The sequence below is a fragment of the Sorghum bicolor genome, chromosome 3, assembly GCF_000003195.3.
Source record: "Sorghum bicolor cultivar BTx623 chromosome 3, Sorghum_bicolor_NCBIv3, whole genome shotgun sequence".
Lineage (NCBI taxonomy): Eukaryota > Viridiplantae > Streptophyta > Magnoliopsida > Poales > Poaceae > Sorghum > Sorghum bicolor.
Window position 1 is genome coordinate 65,148,701 of NC_012872.2, and position 20,220 is coordinate 65,168,920.

Below are 20,220 nucleotides of genomic sequence, written 5' to 3' on the forward strand. Positions count from 1 at the left end.
CTATTCTCGGCGCTTGTCCGAAGAAACGGCTGAATAATCGTCTCCTCTCTAGTCTCTCTACAAGCCTCACTCAAGAAGCTGAAGAGAAAGGCCGACGTCGTCGATGGCCGTGGAAGTCGTCCAGTTTCTTGTGAAGAAGTTCGTGGACAGCTTCACCGAGGAGGCAGCGGACGCAGAGGCGGAGCTCCCTTTCCGCGCCCAATTCCACGGCATGAGGGCCGAGCTGCAGAAGGCGGCCGTTTCTGCCGCCAACGCCGATGAGCTCCGGGAGTGCCTCTACGAACTCAACGACTTGCTCGCCGAGTGCCGTAGGCTCGCCAACCGACCTAATCAGCAGCGGTTGCGGTGGTGCTTTGCCCAGTCCGACGCTTGGTGCTTCCCCAAGACCAAGAAGAGGGTGACCGCGGTCAGGCGCAGAGTCCTCGAGTGCGTCGAGCACGACTCCGGTGGCAATGCTGCGGCGTCGCAGGAGGAGGAGGACGCCGCCGCCGGGTTGGACCGCTGGACGACGTCTTGGCTCGAACGGAGCAGGATCCACGGGTTCGACCAGCAGCTCGCGGAGCTGGAGTCCATGGCGTTCGGGGAGTGCGGCGCGGGGAGGCTTAACGGCGTTGGCATCGTCGGCATGGGCGGCATCGGGAAGACCGCGCTCGCGCAGCTCCTGTTCAGCAGCCCGCGCGCTAAAGGCCGCTTCTTCCCCAGGATATGGATGTGCATGTCGCGCACCGCCTCTGCTGGAGCAGACAGGCGCAAGGAGGTTTTGCAGGGCATGCTCATGGCGCTTGGACACGAGGAGGATGCCATCCTGTCCATAGACGGCAGCGATAGCCTGGCGGAGCTGGTGATCGCCGTCCACGAACAGCTCAAGGGGAAGAGGTACCTCATAGTGTTCGACGACGTGTGGCACATCGACAGCTGGTACGCTGACGTTGTTGGCCGCCAGAACGCCCCGCGGAGAACCGACGACTGGTCGGAACGCCTCGCGTTCGCACTGCCCAAAGAGAGAGGTGGCCTGGTGGTCGTCACCAGCCGGCTGGAGCAGGCGGCAGAGGCGATGGTGGGGAAGAGCTGCTTGTACCGTGTGCGGCCATTGGCCGACAGTGAGAGCTGCTGGGCAATTTTCACGGATGCTCTTTCCCAGTCCCAGTCCCAGGAGAAAAAGACGGTCGATCTTGCCACTGTTAACAATATGAAACAGGAGATCCTTGAGACCTGTGGCGGGCTTCCATCGGCAGCAAAAACTATGGGAGACATCTTCGCAACCAGCAGCGTTTCGCCTCCTGCATCGACATCTACTAGCCAGGAACTCGGCAAGAGTGACCATATCATCACTGCTAGCTAGTTAACGGCGGAAGTCCGAAACAGGCAACACATACATGTGACATGTGGTAGATCCATTTGTAGCTTATCCGGTAATACTCCCTCCGTTGGCGACTTATAATTTGCAACGGAGGGAGTAGTGAATAGTGACTTCAAGAATCCTCACCTGTCTGGAATGCGGACAAAATTCCGTGTTCCTGTATTTTTCCTATGAAATTGAACTGATTCATATGAAATTCCTCGCCCATTTGGAATGTGGGAAGAATGCTTTGTACTGTCATAGCATAAACATAGCAGAAAAAGGGGTTGTATGCACAAACACAGAGTAAGACTTGCTCAAATTTCAGTCCTGTAACATTGCCCTGATTATTGCTTGGGCTGCATTCTTTTTAATGGATTTTTTTTTACGAGTCAACGGCTCCCCACCTGAATATATTTCCACATATACCAGCAAGCCAGGAATGGAAGGTTACATTATTGGAGCAAGTCCCAGAGGTACATAGCAGGGGCGAGACAGAAACACCAACAAAGCAACACAACACAAGGAAAAACAACCACAGACAAGATACATGACGTGGAACAGCAAAGCTACAGGCAAGCATAACCTCCCATGATGAAAACATGTTGAACATTGCACCACCAAGTGACAGCTCTCAAAATAACTCCAATTTCGATATGACTATGAGGCACGGAGTCAAGGTCGACTGATGACAGTCGTGATGTACATCATCTATGGTGTACATTCGGGATCCAGTTGTCGTCCACGTGTTGAGACAAAGCTAGTTACACAGCAAAAGTAACAGTGGAAGCTCAATTGATTCATTCCTGCCTTCTACTTTCTGATATCCTTCGTATCATGGTTCATCCACACCCCATCCTTATCACAAGGGAAGGATTCTAGCTTCCTACATCTGAATACCTCCAGAAAGGTCAGTTTTGGAAATATGTCATGCACCTGGGTCCATTGTACTGATAAATCATTCAAGAATTTCAGGCGCAAAACCTCAACGCTCCACACCTCTGACATGTTTTTGTTGCCAAAAGTTCTTAGCATTCCTCCAGTGAAATAGAGTCTCTTCAGTCTCAACAGCTTACTCGGACTAAACCAATCTGGTATCTTCTCTCCAGGGAAGCAGCACAGGTCTAGCTTTTCGAGATTTAGAGGTAGGGAGAGTGAAGTTAGCAATGGTGTAGAATCAGAAGTTTGATGGACTCGTTCTTTATTTGAAAGTGATACAGCCCATGTAATTTTCAGCACGCAAAGGCCTTTGATGTTCTCAAGTTCATTCAGTTCATCTTCTGTCACTGTAACTTTGCTTCCAATATATATGGTCAGCTTCTTCAATTTGTCCAGCCTAGCCAACTCTGCTACCCGACAATTGTAGTTGCCAGTTGAACCACCAATGACAAACCCTTTCAGCACTTGGAGTTCAGTAAGCAAGCCAATACCCCTTGGCATGCCTTCCAGCAAGTAACACTCTGACACATCAAGGTGGGTGAGCATCTGAAGAGACGTGATGCTAGCACTCAGTATCTCAAGGTTGTGACAGGCATGAAGGTCCAAGATTCTGAGATTTGAGAGTCCACCAATGGAAGCAGGAAGTTCAATGATTCTAGAGATGCCTCTCAGACAAAGATATTTCAATTGATTGGATAACTGCAGTCCTTCTAAAAATTCAGTACTGTCAACCTCAATATGGTGTCGACGTAAGTTGTGCCACCTTCCTAGTTGGAGAACTGCAATTTTCCGCAAATCCGAGAACCAACCCTTCTCAAATTGTAGGTATTGCTCATTCACATTAAATATTGTTAGAAGGTTTCTGAGTGACGCCACATCAATTTTCTGTTGGTGCTCTTCAATTAGACAGGCACGGTGAGTAGCTGAAGAGTCCCATGTTGCATTGCCATCTGAATCAAATTCAAAAAACCGTGCTTGCTTTGCAACTTTAATTAACATACGCCGAATCCAAGGGTGTAACTTGCATTGGTTGACCCCATACCTGCATTTCTGATACACCGGTTCAATCATCTCTAGAGCAATCAGCTTCTCAAAGCATGCCTGTCCAACATCTTCGGCTGTCTGACTTCTTGTGGCTTCTACTAACCCCTCGCCAATCCACCAATGGATCATGGCCCTCTTGCTGACGATGGAATTTTCTGGGAAGACAGAGAAGCATAACAAGCACAACTTCAGCTGCAGATCAAGATTATCATAGCTAACCTGCAAGTTAGACATGGTTGAGCTCTCAAGGATTTTCCTCTCAACCTCTAGCCTTTTCCACTGCTCTGAAACTTTTGCATGAACCCATTTGGAGGGTACATATGATGGCAAGGTTGTGGGAGCTATTGGCTTGATCATGGGAACATGGAGAGGAAGTTGCATACGATCTTTTAACTTGGACATCTCAGTGTTTACAAGTTGGAGTGTGGAACGTATTGAATTGAGCTGGTTGCCTTCTTCTATGATTTCATCCAAATGTCGAGCTATTCCTCCAAAGTCATTTATTATCTCATTTTCCCATTTAGACACTCGCAGGAGTATATCTTTGACTTCGCAGGCTTCTTTTTTGATATTTTCAAACAGAAGTACAATATCTGAATGTGAACTATCCTCATCTGGACCCAAAGGAACAACTCTTGCCCTTTCCAGTTGCATTAGAAATGGAGAAACAACTTCATCCAATGTCCGCTCCTGCGACATGGTGGTTTTAGCAGTCACCTGCAAGGAAGACAATGAAAATGAAAAATTGATGTGTTGGGTTCAACAACATATGTAGAAAATTTCCTTTTTGCAATGCATGTTCTGAATATAGCTGCTTCCTTTTGTTTCTGCAACCTGTTATCCTATACACTTGAAACAAACTTCTATGGCCTTTTGTGTCCCGTGGTTCGCCCCTTTGACTTACCACTCGCTCTTTGTGCTGTTGCTGTTGTGTTTGGGCTCAAACCCATTTTGTACATAAATTTCTTTCCCTTAATTAATAGGCAGAGCTCCTGCTATTTGTGGTAAAAAAAAAGTGTATTATTGTGTTATTTTAGCAAATAACATAAGAGATGCCAGTGTCTATTGAATCCAATGGGCCTAGTTACTTACAGTGGAAGTTTATAGACCAGAGTGCAGACATTAACTTAGCAGTGATCCATTCTGCACCAAATCTATTATCACTTGAAGGAGTCGCACTAGAATACTAGATAAAAATAATTTATTGGCAGCTGTTTTTTCTTTAAAGATCCGGATTCTGACCAGCATATATTAATAAGGAGATAGAGATTACATGTGCAAGCTGCACCATATAAGCCCAACCAGGCAGACCACATGGCCGGGTGGAGAAGTAACTGATTATTCCCAAATTGCAGTTCCAACTAATACAGAGAGTTCCCTGGCTAAGCACCAACTGGAAGCTTCACATATTTGCATTATGCCATCCAACTATTAATGAGGCAACCAAAGTCTCAGGGAGCATACAAACATGCAAATTCAGCAGTTGTCTACCCACGTACACAATACATGCCATATGTGAGCACCAGGTGTTGTAAGAGCAAGCCAACCGCAGAGCGGGCAGTTGTCACAGTGAAGAAACCATAGGAATGTGACTGTTAAAATCAGAGTACAGGTTGGGTCGTTTTATGAATATGTTGTTCTTACAAACGAGTTTATCTTGATTACTGTTAGTTTGTCTACCCATGAGAAAGTGATCTGTTATGCACAAAAACAGCAGAGCCTGGGTTTTCCATAAAGACACGAAGCAGAAGCCCTGGTGTTTTGCACAGGTGCCAGTGTTGTGCACTCTAATAAAATGGAATGCAAATTTCGCAAAATTTCGTCTCAGGTTGTGAGAAAGTATAAGTTCAGAGTTCACCACGTGGGCCTAGAAATTCCTACGATAATTACAGAAAAGAATGCATGGGCAGTTCTGGTTCTGGAACTAAATTGACCAATGTAGTTCAATCATTCAGTATAAATTTGGATTTAGAATTCTTGACAACATCGACCATCAAACTACGTGAGTATGTGTCATCCTAGAATTAGAATGCTTATTTTGGTAACTAGATTCAGAAACTGTATCACAATTGCATTGCACAAATATGGCTATATTTCAAATTAATTGTGCATATTAGAGTTAGATAGTGAGTACATTGTATTTTGGATCTGGCCGCACAATTGCGGAGACAAATCCACTAGCTCCCCCCCCCCCCCAAAAAAAAAAAAAAAACAGCACAGTAAAATATTTATTTACAGTTTAATTTGAAAATTGACCAATCTGTAGAGGCAAAATTCACAACAGCAAGTCTACCAAAGTACCACCATAAGGCCATAAAATACAAAAATCAAGATACTAATACATACACCTAACAATATATCTCTGTAAACTCCAAAGTTTGGATTACTCGAAGAGTGGCTGAGGCTATACCATAGTAATCCGGATTTTTCTGCAAGAAAATACGACGCTCCTGCTCACTATCATGAAACGGGAATTTCTCTAGTCTCGTCGGATAAAGAAAGGAATCCGGAGCGACCCTAGAGACCGAGAGCAGGAAAGACCGAACTCACCAAAGGACTTCACAGGAGGGTTGGCGCAGACGCGAGGGCCAACCGAGCATCACAGGCGCGGAGCGACCCCTCTTCGCGCTGGGCCTCGCACCCGCAAGACCAAGGCTCCCTGAAGGTGCTCTTCGACAGCTCGTTGGTGATGGAGATACGAGAAAGGCTCGGTGGGCTCGGGGTAGTTGAGCTGACAAATTGGCTAACAGCAACTCCAACAGATATGCTATCAATATTGTCTAGGCTATTTTTACATTTTTAAAGCAAAAGTTAAACTCCAACAGATGTGCTATCTGGTTTGCTAAAATAGCAAGTTTGCTATTCCTAAACTTTCGCTTGTCATATATAGCATGTCGTCCTCACTAGCTATCCTATACAAAGGCTGTTGTGGAACTCTATGCTTTGAGTGAGTTTTTTATTTTACACAATGGCTAAATCTTGTAATTTAGAATATAATTTTAGCTAGTCTCTTGGAGATGCTCTAAGGCTTTGTTTAGATAAAAAACTTTTTGGATTTTGATATCGTAGTACTTTCGTTTTTATTTGATAAACATTGTCTAATTATGGAGTACCCAGATTTAAAAGAGTCGTCTCGTGATTTACAGGCAAACTGTGCAATTTGTTATCTTTTGAGTGCATTTAAACTCATGTACCGCAAAATTCGATATGATGAAGAATCTTATAAAGTTTTAGATTTTTGGGTGCATCTAAACACGGCCTAACTCCAAACGTTGGATTTCTTCGTAATAGCACTTTAAATATTTGTTTCTTCTAAATAAAACTTCAAATAATTACAATCAACTCTAATAATATTATGTTTCTTTTTTAATCTCTTTTGTTATATAAAATACATGTATTTTTAGATAACAAAAGAGATTAAAAAGAAACAAAATATCATTAGAGCTGATTGTAATTGTTTGGAGTCTTATTTGAGATAAGCAAATGTTAAGAGACTTATTATAGAAAAATTCAATATTTGGAGTCATGTAATAGCGAATTTAGTTTGGAGCGGTCGCTGTGGTGGTATGGCCGTAAAGGACGCTCGTGAAGCTCTTTTGTAAAAAAAAAATGCACCTGCGAATCCTTTTAAAGATTATAAAGGATTTCACTCATTTCTTTTATTTTTAATATCTCTTTACACTATTTAGGACATAAAAAATGCCGATACTGTCCTCCTCTCTTATCAAGTGGCCAAGACTTTTCTCACTGACATCTTCGTGGCTGGCCCGCTCCAACGGTTCTCATGCTCTCAAAGTTTAAATTTTACACAAATCTAACATATTTGGTCAAATTTTACTCAATAGCTTGTGATACTCCAAGAAATTGCTCGTGTCCAAATGACGGTCTTGTGATTGAATTGGTAATCAACATGTGAAGAATTACGCCACAGTGAAGAGACACGTCTTTTCAACTGCTCGCTCCAAGCTAGATGCTGTGGCGATGGCGGTTGCTATAGATCTCAGTCGTCGAGCCAGATAAGGGTGGTAGGCACTCGGGACCTGGGCAGCAGAGGGGGCCATGGGCAGCCTCCTATCATGACAACTTGCACGAAGGAGAAACATGAATGATTGTGTGTTCAGTTGTAGGAAGAGGATAAGGAGGTAGGAGTATTTTGGTCTTTTCGTATGCCCTCTAGATTGAGAAGAGATATTGGAAATAAGGCATGATGAAAATCCTTCATAATTTCTCAAACTAAAAAAAATTGCAAGTGCAAGGTTAAATATGACTTATGAATTGAATGTTAAATGTTGAGAGACTTGCGAATCCAGGGTTAAATCTTAAAATTTCTCGCTGGGGCACAAAGCAGAAACATCGTTGGGGCGTGGGAGAAAAGAGATTTTCCACCGAGTTGGCCTAGAATAGGCTACCTGACTCTACCTATTAACCTTGAGTATCCACCTTATTTTGATGGAAAATCACAGCCATGAAAAATAAGATCGGTGACTTTGCCAGCAACAGAGCCGTCAGAGCAGTTAAAGAAAAACGGTGCACAACTGACTAACATAATGACCCTCACGAGTCATTAGTCATGAGTGGAGAGTGACATAGGCCTTATTTAGTTTTAATTTTTTTTGTCTCATCATATTAAATTTTTGAAAGCATGTATAGAATATTAAATATAGATAAAAATAAATAATTACACAGTTTATATAGAATTTATGATACGAATTTTTTGAGGCTAATTTATTTATTATTAAATACTAGTTATTAAATAAAACAAAAATACTATAATAGATAAATACAAAAATTTCCTCAAACTAGCGGGAGGTGGAGCCGCTTAGCTACAAGTACGAGGGCCTAGAGCCCTAGACAATGCGTCGAATCGAATGGCTACCGCGGTACTGCCAGGACTACCAGCTGAAGTAGTCGAAGCCGCTGCTGGTCCTGGTGCGACCGCCGCTCTCCACCTACTCCAGTGACGTTGAAGCTTGCTGGAGTAGTCGTAGGAGAAGGACAAAGGGGCTCCTCCATTGCCGACGACTCTTGAGTCAGAGGGTCAAGTCGCCGTTGCGGCCGTGCGGGCAAGGTGTTTGACGGATTGGCGATGTGGGCGTCTCTGCACCAGTCACCACATTTTCTACCCAACTGTCTATACCTCATCACAAACAGGGGTCAAGGTCTCCCCTTCACGTTCACAATACCGCGTCCGCCTTTCTCCAGGCGACAGGCGAGCCCACGCCTTACCAAAATTTGGCGGGTTCGAGCCTTCGAGGTGGACATTGCTCGAATGCTCGTTGCTAGCGTTCCTCAATTCCTGCATCTCTCCCATTCCACGGCTGCCGCCTGCCACCCTAGGGCGCAAGCCACTGAAGTCACTGAAGCCGGCCTCGCTGCGACCTGCGAGTGCTCATCTGCCACATCTTTGAGCCGCACGAGACAGCAGGTGAGTGCTTTTTCTTTTTCTGAATTTTGGTTTCTGATCTGTGCCATGTTAATATACTGTGCTCTCTATAGCAATTTACCACATTACTTTTACCCCCTGAAATTAGAGATGCATCATGCAAAAGATACTTATCTAAATGGAGAATATGCCATACGCCCATAGCCCCATACCCAACAAGTTCCTGTAACAAATATCAGTAGGGGGTGTGTGATTCTATTATACTTGTAGTTGTCCTCCATGCAAGTGCACGTATTGGCACTTGGCAGCTTGACCAGACTAACTCAGGAAATACATCTGAAAAAAAAACAGGACAAGCACCATAATGGCGTCCTACTGTTGCTTTTGGAGGCCAAGGCAGACAACCCGATTTCTAAGCGTGCAGAATCTAATTCCTGTTCAGTCGATTTCTTTCCAAGATATGCTCAGGCTGCTTGTTCGTCCAGATGTTGGAGTAATTGTCATCCAAGGTATTGGTGGCTCTGGAAAGACATGGGCTGCAAAGGCTGCATACCGGGCAGCAATGACTTCGAATCTCTTTGAAGAGTATGTCTGGGTTCCATTGTCAATGAATTGTAGCATGAGACAGTGTATCAACAAGATTGCAGCGTCTCTTTCATGCAACAAAGGATATAACTTGTCCATAGAAAGAACTAAGGCCATAATCAAGGAACATCTCACAAAACGGAAATTCCTCCTTGTTCTTGATAATGCTTATTTCACTGAAGAAAGTATCTTAGAGTGTCTGGGAGTTCCCCGCCCTCAACAGCAAAGTCTTGGCTCAAAAATCATTGTGACTACCAGAACTGGGAGGGGAGAGTCAGCCATGGAGCCAGATATAGTTTTAATGCCACAACCTCTCACTTATGAAGAATCATATGACCTGCTGCGTGAGAAGATTGGAAAAGATATCTGTTTTGCACATGACTTAATCAGCTACTGTTTTGGCATGCCACTCACAATCGTACTATTGGCTGGGGTTCTGTGTGATGCACCTACACAAGAGGCATTCGATGAGTTGGTCGCAAAAGCGCATGTCGCCCTGGGAGCCCATATATCAGTATTCCACACCATGGAGCGCATGGTGAAATTTGGATACCATCACCTTCCTAGCGATAATGTGCGACACTGCTTGCTGTACTGCTTACTCTTCCCGGAACATCAAGGGATTGCAGTCAAAGAGTTAATCTGGTACTGGATAATGGATGGTCTACTCCATAAAAATATTGGTTTTGATGAGGCTAACCATATTGGCAAGGAAATTCTTGATGTCCTCATAAAGCATGGTATGGTATATTTGGACGATAATGGTCATATACGTATGCATGATGTGATCAGGGAGACTGTGTCAAGATATGGAAAGGATAATGGTTACAATGAGCAGCATGACTGGCATGTTAGCAATCCTATTAGTATCAGATTAGAGCATCTTGCCAAGTCTAGCAGAAGAGTTTTGTTAATGGATACTGAAATGGAATGCCTTTATGGAAGCCCGAGTTGCTCGTTTATTTCATCATTACTTTTAAGAGGAAACTGTCTTTTGAGAGCTATGTCGGAAGAATTCTTTTGCCACATGGGACTATTAGGGATACTAGACCTGTCATTTACACGAATCCAAGTGCTGCCGCTTTCCATCTCTCGTTTGACTAGGCTAAGAATGTTATTGCTGATTGGTTGTGATTATTTAAAGGAAATTCGACACATAACTCCATTGGTGCGGCTGGAGGTACTGGATGCTTCAGGTTCTGGTTCCCTGAAGAGTGTAGGATCAGGGTCATTTGATCATATGGTTTTGCTCAAGGTCCTTGACCTTTCTGCAACTTCCATCACTTTCTTGACCTCAATTCCAGTATCTATGGAGCTTCGCCACCTAAATCTACAGGGGTGCCCATTTCTGCGGTCTGACCTACCTTATGGGGTGTCAAAAAGTGGTGCTGTACAGAATCTGTGGCTTGGCAATGTCGAAGATCTAGCAGATTTGATGGACATGTTGTGGTTACCATGTGGACTGACGTTCAATTTGTTCAATATGCATGGCTTAGAAGTATCACTTGATGCTAACATGGGTGGACGTGGTACTACATGTGTTTATGCCAGTGATGCCTATTTCTTTAATTGCTTGAAAAAGGACTCTCCGCTGTGGCTTAACTGTTTTCGGAAGTTTCAGATTGTCATCTCCTGTTCGATGGATTGCCAAACCATGGACACTGATGTTCAAGCAATGAAGAAGGATTCCACCTTTCAGAATTCATACTTTAGGACAAAGCGCTTTGCACATTCCAACGAGCCCAATAGATACCTGGAAATAAATGGTACTATTGGTGTTCCATCTGATCTTGATGGTATTCTCGGTCATGCTGAGCTGATATCATTAAAGAAATTAGCAATGACCACCCAATCTTCTGATCTGAATTTTAGTAGTATGGAAGCGGTAAGAGAACTCTGGGTGGAAAATTGTGACCACCTAGAGAGTTTTCTGACAGCAGAGGTAGTCCAGGCGTTGTCTGCGATGGGCAACTTGCACAGTTTATGGATCTCCAACATGGAAAATTTGTCATCATTCTGCAAAGGAGTGGAAGGTGTGACCAGTTTCAGTTGTCTGAAGCACTTGCTGTTCGACTGCTGTCCAAATCTCATATGCCTCTTTCCTTCGGTACTACACTTTCCAAACCTTGAAACATTGAGTATAAGATTTTGTGACATTTTGGAGAGGGTGTTTGACAACTCGGCCTTGGGGGAGGACACTCTTCCTAGGTTGCAATCGCTGCAGCTGTGGGAGCTTCCTGAGCTAACCTCTGTCTGTAGTGGAGTCTTGCCATCTCTGAAGAACCTCAAGGTGAGAGGCTGCACAAAACTGCGGAAAATCCCAGTTGGCGTGAATGAAAACAGCCCATTTGTGATTACTATCGGAGAACAGTTGTGGTGGGACAGTTTAATATGGGATGACGAAACCATTAAGCGTTGGTTGCTGTTCAGAAACTGGAGGCCCTTGCTACCTCATATTGCAACTGAGGGATGAATGATGAAATCTTCATGTGTTTCTGCTGCATTTTGGTTTGACCTTCCTATGCGTCGTGAACTAGTGGTTGGTACACGGTTACTACAATTTTCTGAATTCATTTTGTACTGAAGCCAGCTATGTGGTTGTACCTGAAGTCTGTAACAACACGAAGCAAATTCAGTTTGGCCCAGCACGCTAATAATTGGACAAGGTTTAGCAGTTATTCATTTATTCTGTGTTTGTTCCACACTGAACAAGATGAGGCGCGTCCTAGATTCACGGTGCAAGCTGCTTTTGCGGATATTTCTACTGCACTTTGTTCACCTGAATGGATTGATCAGGGCAGACAGGTTCAAACGTACATTCCAGGTTGTCCTGTTCATTTGCTCCTTACTGTAGGTCTGTTAACTTATTTGAGATCTGATTATCTGAATGTGTCACATACTTATATGGCTTCTCATCTCAGTTGCACCACTGCACCAGGTAAATAAATAAAAAAACCAGACTACTGCAGTGAGCTAAGCTCTGATGAAATAAAACAACCAAACACAACGCCTATCCGATCTTCGCAGTGACATGGTATTGCGGTGAATCCAAAGTGCAAAACCGAATCATTTCATTTCATCTACCTTGATATGAAGCTCCAGACATGGACCAGGCTAGGTACAGTACGCTGCTGCCTCGCCGTCGCCCCAGCTCCCTGGCACCAGGCGCTATTCAAGGGGCTGTGCGATCCACCAACCTGGCACCCATTGGTCCATCCCCCCCGCGTGGCACGCCGGCCGGCCGGCCGGCCGGACGGCCCATCCGTCCCAACCTCTGCCCAAAAAATTGACGCCGCATCATCCACCCCGCACCCTCTCCAACCCAACATCCAGCCAGCAGCGCAAGCGATCGACCGGCCGGCCGGCGCACACGCCCAACCCAGGACGCTCATGTGCCTGGCCACGGCCGCGACCGCGACCGCCCGCCCGGCCCCCACGGCTCTTTCACGCGGCAGCTAGCCTCCATCGGCAGTGGGCGCGCCCCCGAGCCCCGTGGGCTCCCGGCGCTTTCCTGCGAGATTGGCATCCAAATAATGGACGTGCCGGGGGCGGCTGCACATGCCATGTCTCCCACCTCACCGGTGCGCTGCGGGTGCGGTCGCCTCCATCGCCCCCGCCCCGCCCCGCCCCGGCTCGGCCGAATCCAGTTGGTTGCGCAGATTTATGCGCGCGCCAGGCGCCACCACCTCGTGCCTGTACCGAAAGAAAACGATCGTGCCGGTGTTTCTTCTGGATCTGCTGACGCCTGACGGGGTGAAACCGGCGGTTTTTAGTGCAGCGCGCGCAGGACGAACGATGGTCCAGTAGAGATGGATGGATGTTACTCTGATCCGATGCATGCGGCGAGCCCAGGCCCAGGCGTGCGCGGACACGGACACGGACACGGAGTAGCGACGCCAATGCAAAGCTCTTGTTCACAGCCGTTGCTGTTGGCTCGTTGCGGTGCGGCCAGCCAGCCCCGCCAGGCCAGGCCATGCATGATTGTTGCCGCTTTGTGCAATTGTGCATCCAAAGCCCTCTTGTGTGTGTGGTACTGACTACTGACGAAATGATGATTGGTAAAGGCCAATCGGTCCCTCGTGTTCCTGTGTTCCCTGCGCTCGTGGACCCGTGCGATTCGGTGGTTGCAAAGCTCGTGTACGATTTTGCGCGCTGTGCTAGACATTTGCCTTTGCCAAGTGCCTGCCGAGTGGCTGCGCTTGCCCATGCTGTGTGTTACATGCGCAAGTGCTGCACTCTGACAATACTTCATGGCCAGTGTGTGCAGGCATTCAGAACTGTGTTTGACCAAAGTCGTGTGTGTGCTGGAGATCCGTTCCACTGCACAGAACGAACGCAAGTACTAAGGCCGAAGATCGAAACCCATCGAAAAGAGGGCATGGAACAGTGCCTCTGAAAACGACCGGTGCACTGACAATATCGTTATGCATCTGCTATCCTGGTCGCATGCACAGTTCCCCGGCCCCCGGGGCAGTCATGTTCATGTATGCATGCATGATCCCCTCCATATTCCTGGCAAGTGGCCAAGGAACCATGCATTGGGTGGGCTTTAAAGTTCAAAAATCATGCAAGCAGCGTGAATGGATTTTCTCATCATAGCTTAACCTGTAGGGACTCGTCGGCGGTCCGAACCTCGCCATCGGGGGCGATGGCACCTGCGTTCAGGTCGGATCAGGTTCGTGCAACCCATGAGCAGACACCGCTGCGATGGATATGGATACACACACACACACACACACACACACACACACACACACACACACACACACACACACACACACACACACACACACACACACACACACACACACACACACGGTACACATACACAGCAGTATCCACTCCATCATTTGCCTGCCCTGCCCTTATTGTGGTAGGGCAAAGCAACGCATGGCGACCCTGCCGTCCCATAAGGTTCATGTCCATGCATTGCATGCACCCCCTGTTCCATTGGATTTTGGATCTCCGTCTGGGCACCTCTCCGACACCCGAGATCGAATGATCGATCGATCAACGGTGCCGCTGCAGATCACACACATCGCGCGCGCATTAACGTTTTCTGCTTTTATTTTTTCCTAACAGTGACAGCACCTCTGCTGCCTGACTGCCGAGACCATGGCCTTGTTTATCCGGCTGCCGTTGGGAGGTGCCAATTCGGAGAACCGATCGAATCGTGCTGCCACAGTAACACCATATCCTATTGGTACGCATGGCACAACTGAGAACTCAACAACGTATCCGCAGCAACCGGAGATCGATCGGACAGCGCACGAAGAAGCAGAAAACCGCATCCGCAAAAGGAACTTTGTTGCAACCACCAGATTTGGCGCATCATCGCTCCAGTTCACCCCGCGGGCAAGCGCCCAAAACCACCGCAATAATACAGCAGCCCCGTACGATATCCCCGGCCGCGACACGAACACGAGCGATGGATGCGGTAGCCGACGACGGCGACACGGGCTTTTATCCGGCGGAACCCACGCATGTGCGCGCCGTATCATGACAAGCACGGCGATCCATCGCTGGCCTGGCCAACCTACACGCGCGCAAGTAAACTAAAAGCGGATTCCGGGCCGATGCGTCGGTTGCCTTGCCTGCCGTAGCCGTGCCGTGTCTCTCCCCGTCCCACCCAGAGCAGCTCGCGCGTAATGCCCCTCAGCTCGCGCGCCGCGCCTCGCCACGCCACGGCGCTCAATGATTTGTCCCCCATCACAACTGCTGTGATTGAGACCACTTGCAACGGCAACGGCAACGGCAGCAGCACGGGAGACTAGATTTTAGACGAGCTGCATGCAATGCAACGGCCAGTAGTCCATTAATACAGGACAGCGCTTCCATTATGCGACGGGAACCGTGCATTAACGCGCGATGATGATCGTGCATGCATGATGATGGAGTAGCTCGACGGAAACGGACTGGAAAGAGGGGGATTGGAGTTGGACGGAGCAGAGGGAGGGAATGAGCACAAGATTCCTTGCCAGCTCGAAAGAGGGGGGCGCCGGGGGCGGGGAGAACGTGGTGGTGGGCAGGGGCCGGCGGGCCTGGCCTGCCTCGCCGGCCGCCGGCCACCGGCCGGCCATCCCTTTCTTCTCCCCCACACTACACAGCCAGGCGCGTGCCACGGCTATGCCTGCTCGCCTCCTTTGTCGGACCTGCTGCAGGCTGACCACCGCCGCAATCATACGTATAGGTACTATGCCAGTAGCCATTCCAGTAAGATACGGATGCTTCCTGGATCCAACCGCGACCCCGACCCCGACCCCGACCCGGACCCCGCTCGTGAATACTGCTACAGGACATCTCTTATTATTGTCATGTCACGGCGGTACACCGTACGCGTACGCGCTTGCCCATGTGAGCCACGTACGGACTAGTCGATCCGGTCGAGGGGGCGTTTGCTTGTTGTCAGAGCGCAGTCAAAAAAATCATATGCCACGTACGGTAGGCAGTAGGCTCAACCAACAAGTTGGAGTGGTTTGGACTCGATTAGCTAGCTAGCAGCTGAGATTACTGATTTCCCTACTATATATATGTTGTCATTCATTCATTCATTCATTCAATCAAGTTGGTTCTCCACACCACACGTACGTTAAGCAGTTGAGAGGTATACTACCTTTATTTTTTTTTAAAAAAATGGCGGTTAAGGTATCTCTTGGAATGGTCGGCAGTCTGAGGTTGAGCGAATTTGCATCTGTTTCATTTGGTCGGTCGGGAATCAATTATCTCTTCGCTGTTTCTTTAGAGTATGGCACATGTACATCCACATTCTGAGGCAAAGCTAGAATTGTGATTGAGTGCGAGCACTAACCACCAAAAAGCACCGGATCCTATCACATTTCATATCTCGCACGACCTAGTAGTCCCGTCCCGTTACCTGCATTTTCGACTGACACAACACAACGCACACGGGCACGGACGCTCGGTGGTTTGCCTGAAAGTTCTACTATCACTCACTGTTCCTCGCGATAAGTCTCTTTACCACCAGCAAAAGTCGCTGTCCGTGGACTTGGACTGTTCACGAATGGGCCTCTTTTTTTCCTACTCGCGTTGCCCATTTTCAAGGGACCAGAACCAGCAGTGTTTCACTCGGCAATCCGCACTCGCTGTCTGTCCGTTGGTACGTGCGCTGCGTTTCCTACCGCCCCATTGACGTTCCCGGCCAGGCCGGGCTTTGATTGACAGCCCAGCTGAGCGTCCCTCTCCCTACCGAGTAAGTACCGACCAACCAGCGACCCTCGCCCGTTCGATCCAACGGGAAAGGTAAAGATCAACAGCAGCCTCGCGGTAGTTAGTACAGTCGCTGCAGGTGCCACGAGCTGAGCTCGGCTCCGAAGTCGCAACTCCAATGGCGAGTCACGAGTGCACGCATACGATACGCGGCACCTGTGAGTTGTGACGCCACCTGTCCCTACCTACCGGCCCCACCACCTTCCTCTTCCTTTCCCGGCCTCCTCGCGCGCGCCTCGCCTATATAACCGCCTCGCCTCCCGCCTCATTCATCAGACGGACGCTCACAGCTCGCACCACCTGCAGCAGAACCACTTGAGAACCAGCCAGCCAAGAGCCAACCGCCGGAGCCAAGAAGGAGGAGGAAGGAAGACAGCCAAGCAGGCAGGATGTGCAACTCCAACGTCAAGTCGGCGGGCGTGGCCCAGATCGACGGCCGCCCGGTGCTGCAGCCGGCGGGCAACCGCGTGGCGGCGGCGCCGGACGCCGCCCGCCCGCTCAAGAAGTCCCTGCAGAAGTCGCTCTCCATGCCGGCTTCCTACGACAACAACAACAATGCCACCGCCGCCGCCCGCGCCACGGCGCCGCCCGAGAACACCCGTGCGGCGGCGACCGCGGCGGCCTCTCTGCTGCCTCCTACGACGCCGGCGAGGGCGACGACCAAGGCGGCAGGCGCCGCGGAGAAGAGCAGGTCCGCCAAGGCCAGCAGGAAGCCCGGCGCCGTGCTGCCCGTGGTGACGTTCGCGGCGCTGGAGGCGTTCGAGCCAGCCGCGGCCGGGAGCATCGCCGCGGCGCAGCGGGAGCACGCCGCGCAGGCGCAGGCGCAGCGCAAGATGCGGATCGCGCACTACGGCCGCACCGCGTCTTTCTCCCGGGTGGAGGGCCGAGTCGGCGCCACCGCCACCGCCACTGCCACGGCCGCCGCCGACCCTGCCGTCCCCGCCTCACCCACCGGCCACGACGAGAAGCGCTGCAGCTTCATCACGCCCTACTCTGGTAAGCAAAAGCACAAGACATGTTGCTATTTGACACGATTGTGCTGTGCGCTAACGTGAGCTACTATTCTTGTGGTGTCCTGCGGCGTGCAGACCCGCTGTATGTCGCGTACCACGACGAGGAGTGGGGAGTGCCCGTGCACGACGACGAGTAAGCCGCCATTCTATCCCTGATCACAAGCTGCTGATGCTAGCTCGCGGCAACAGTTTTTACTCACATGTATATGGTGGCACTGAAATGAAAAAAAAAATGACAGGTTGCTATTCGAGATGCTCACACTGTCTGGCGTGCAAGTCGGGGCCGACTGGACTTCCATCCTCAAGAAAAGACACGTCTACAGGTGGGGAACAGAGCAACAAGCACCCTACTGTAGTAGTAGTAGTTTGTTGTTGTTACTGCGCTGCCACTAAAGATGTTAATCAACTGCTACGTTTTCGTGAAACAGCATCTGTGCTGATTTCGGTCTGTATTTGCCTGAATGACTGTCTGGTCACAAACAGGGAGGCATTCTCCGGCTTCAGCGTGGACGCGGTCGCCAAGTACACCGAGAAGCAGATGGCGTCGCTGAGCGCCGACTACGGGCTGGATTTGGGCACCGTCAGAGGAACCGTCAACAACGCCTGCCGGATTCTCGAGGTACCCTGAGCTTCACCACAATTGAGCGAGACTGTCACTGGACATGTTTTCACTTGAACTGGAAAGGAGTAGCTCTTTTCCTGCATACGTATAATCGTTAGCTAGCTACTGACGGAAATCCACGTAGTGAGTTAGGGTTAGAATGCTCTGAAAATGAGCCGGCCAAAACCGACGTGTTGTGTTTTGGTACAAGTTGGTAGTGTTTTTCCATCGGTTGGACCTCATCTGATAAGATGGTAGTTGTAGTTCCAGTACCATCTCGCAACCGAAGCTTAACCGAAAGATGAAAGGAGGGCGGTCAATGAATGAAGGCGTATAGTAATGAATTATGAAATGAAACCAGTTAGCAACTGAAAGCGAAGTGTAACAGAATCCCTGAACTGAACCCCCTGATTGGATTGGTAGACAGCTCAATGAATGAAATAATGAATGGATACGAAGCGGAAGCAGGTGGCATCCGGCGTTCCGGCCTTTAAAGGTGACCATGCACTCTGGCGATGCGGAGCAGAGCAAGTGCGTCGGCGTCGTAAAGCAGCTGGACACAGCCAAAAAGACTGAGCCCTTCCTAATGCGCATTTTGGGAGCAGGAAAAGATGCTAATCGTACTTGTTTCATCGTCATGCCTTTAGTTTAAGCTTTGCTTCACATTCTCACGAAATGATATCCATCAGTCGTCTCCGATAGAGAGTACAGTATTGCACACCAATCTATCGCGGACAAGGTTCCGTTTTCCAAAACGGGACTGTTAGCCGCTGGTTCCCACTAACCACCCAATCAAGTACTATACCTCATGTAGTGTAAGTACTTATGTCAGTCAGTAGCTGCCACCAACTAAACTAATCTATTATCAGCATGTGTATATACGGAGTACACACTACATGGCATGCAGAAGAATATGATTAATCTGACGATGATGGTGTTCTCCAATCCCGTTTGCAGTTGCGGAGGGACTTTGGGTCGCTGGACAAGTACGTGTGGGCGTTCGTGAACAACAAGCCGCTGTCGCCGAGCTACAAGTACAGCCGGAAGATCCCCGTGAAGACGTCCAAGTCGGAGTCCATCAGCAAGGACATGGTCCGGCGCGGCTTCCGCTTCGTCGGCCCCACTGTCATCCACTCCTTCATGCAGGCCGTCGGGCTCACCAACGACCACCTCGTCTCGTGCCCGCGCCACCGCGTCTGCTCCTCCGCCGCCGCTGCCACCCGCGTTTAACTGATTCTGCTGACCACCACCGAGAGAGAGACACAAGGGAGAGAAGAAGAAACTTATCTAAGGAACAACCGATCGACCAACCAAGAGGAGAAATTAAGGAAAAGAGTGAGATATAGCCTCTAGTAGCAGTAGTAGCAGTAGTAGTATACAAAAGAGAGTGTGCTGGTTTGCAAGTGTGTATGATGATCGAGTGTGTGCTTGTGTAGATTAATTACGGCGGCTCCCCCCTAATTAGCCAATTAATGAGCTTGCTTGCTGTGAATTGCATGATGCCCCCTCTGGCCTTAAGTAGCACGTGACGTGAGTACCACCACTACAGCAGCTTTGTATCAATAGATGCAGTGCAGACGTGCAGTCATATATTGTTCATGAGGCGGTAGGTGTGTGCACCGTGCACGTGCCGTGCTAGCTAGCTAGCTTTGCAGCTGCACGCCAAGGCTTTTGTATGTGCTCTCAAGTCTCAACAAGCTAGCCTGCGCAGATAGGGATGGATGAGCTAGGAGAAGGATGATGAAGATGATGATTAGGGCCGGCCGGAGAAGCCCCGCCGTGTGGGCTACCTGCATGTGGCTTGGCTCTGATTAAAGTGCGATAATAACAGCACTCTCACTCGCGGCAGCAGGCCATGTGGTGTTGCAGGCAGACGCATGTGCAAGAGAGAGACAGACTAGGGGGAGAGGGGAAGGAAAGTAAAGGACCTCGCCCGCTTGCTTTGCCGGCGCATGGCATGCATGTGACCCGGCCTGCACTGGCCGCACCTCGCGCACTTTTCTTCAATCCTCGCGCTGTGTCTGTGTGTGCTGCTAGCGAAATGGGAGGACGGACCGGACCCCATATCGACCGTGCCAGCCACCTCCCC

The 20,220-nt window shown here is 48.9% G+C and overlaps 4 protein-coding genes across 5 annotated transcripts; 3 read left to right on the forward strand and 1 right to left on the reverse strand.

Moving 5' to 3' along the window:
• LOC8082394 (probable disease resistance protein At5g45440) lies at window positions 5-1,637 on the forward strand. Its single transcript, XM_002456437.2, has one exon. The coding sequence runs from the start codon at window positions 104-106 to the stop codon at window positions 1,340-1,342; it is 1,239 nt and encodes a 412-aa protein (XP_002456482.1). The 5' UTR covers window positions 5-103; the 3' UTR covers window positions 1,343-1,637.
• LOC8055244 (disease resistance RPP13-like protein 4) lies at window positions 1,766-6,044 on the reverse strand. Of its 2 annotated transcripts, XM_021457099.1 has the most exons (3): window positions 4,415-5,487; window positions 4,227-4,314; window positions 1,766-4,039 (listed from the first exon to the last, which is right to left on the reverse strand). In XM_021457099.1, the coding sequence occupies exon 3, from the start codon at window positions 4,019-4,021 to the stop codon at window positions 2,153-2,155; it is 1,869 nt and encodes a 622-aa protein (XP_021312774.1). In that variant the 5' UTR covers window positions 4,022-4,039; window positions 4,227-4,314; window positions 4,415-5,487; the 3' UTR covers window positions 1,766-2,152. The 2 variants fall into 2 exon arrangements, with proteins under 2 accessions (XP_021312774.1, XP_002458636.1); XM_002458591.2 differs by lacking the exons at window positions 4,227-4,314; window positions 4,415-5,487 and adding an exon at window positions 5,873-6,044.
• On the forward strand, window positions 8,155-12,172 carry LOC8082395 (probable disease resistance protein At1g61300). The gene is made up of 2 exons (XM_002456438.2): window positions 8,155-8,747; window positions 9,057-12,172. The coding sequence occupies exon 2, from the start codon at window positions 9,070-9,072 to the stop codon at window positions 11,761-11,763; it is 2,694 nt and encodes an 897-aa protein (XP_002456483.1). The 5' UTR covers window positions 8,155-8,747; window positions 9,057-9,069; the 3' UTR covers window positions 11,764-12,172.
• On the forward strand, window positions 16,775-19,628 carry LOC8055246. The gene is made up of 5 exons (XM_021457894.1): window positions 16,775-17,513; window positions 17,606-17,663; window positions 17,770-17,853; window positions 18,014-18,149; window positions 19,089-19,628. Exons 1-5 carry the CDS (start codon window positions 16,907-16,909, stop codon window positions 19,359-19,361), a joined length of 1,158 nt encoding a protein of 385 aa, XP_021313569.1. The 5' UTR covers window positions 16,775-16,906; the 3' UTR covers window positions 19,362-19,628.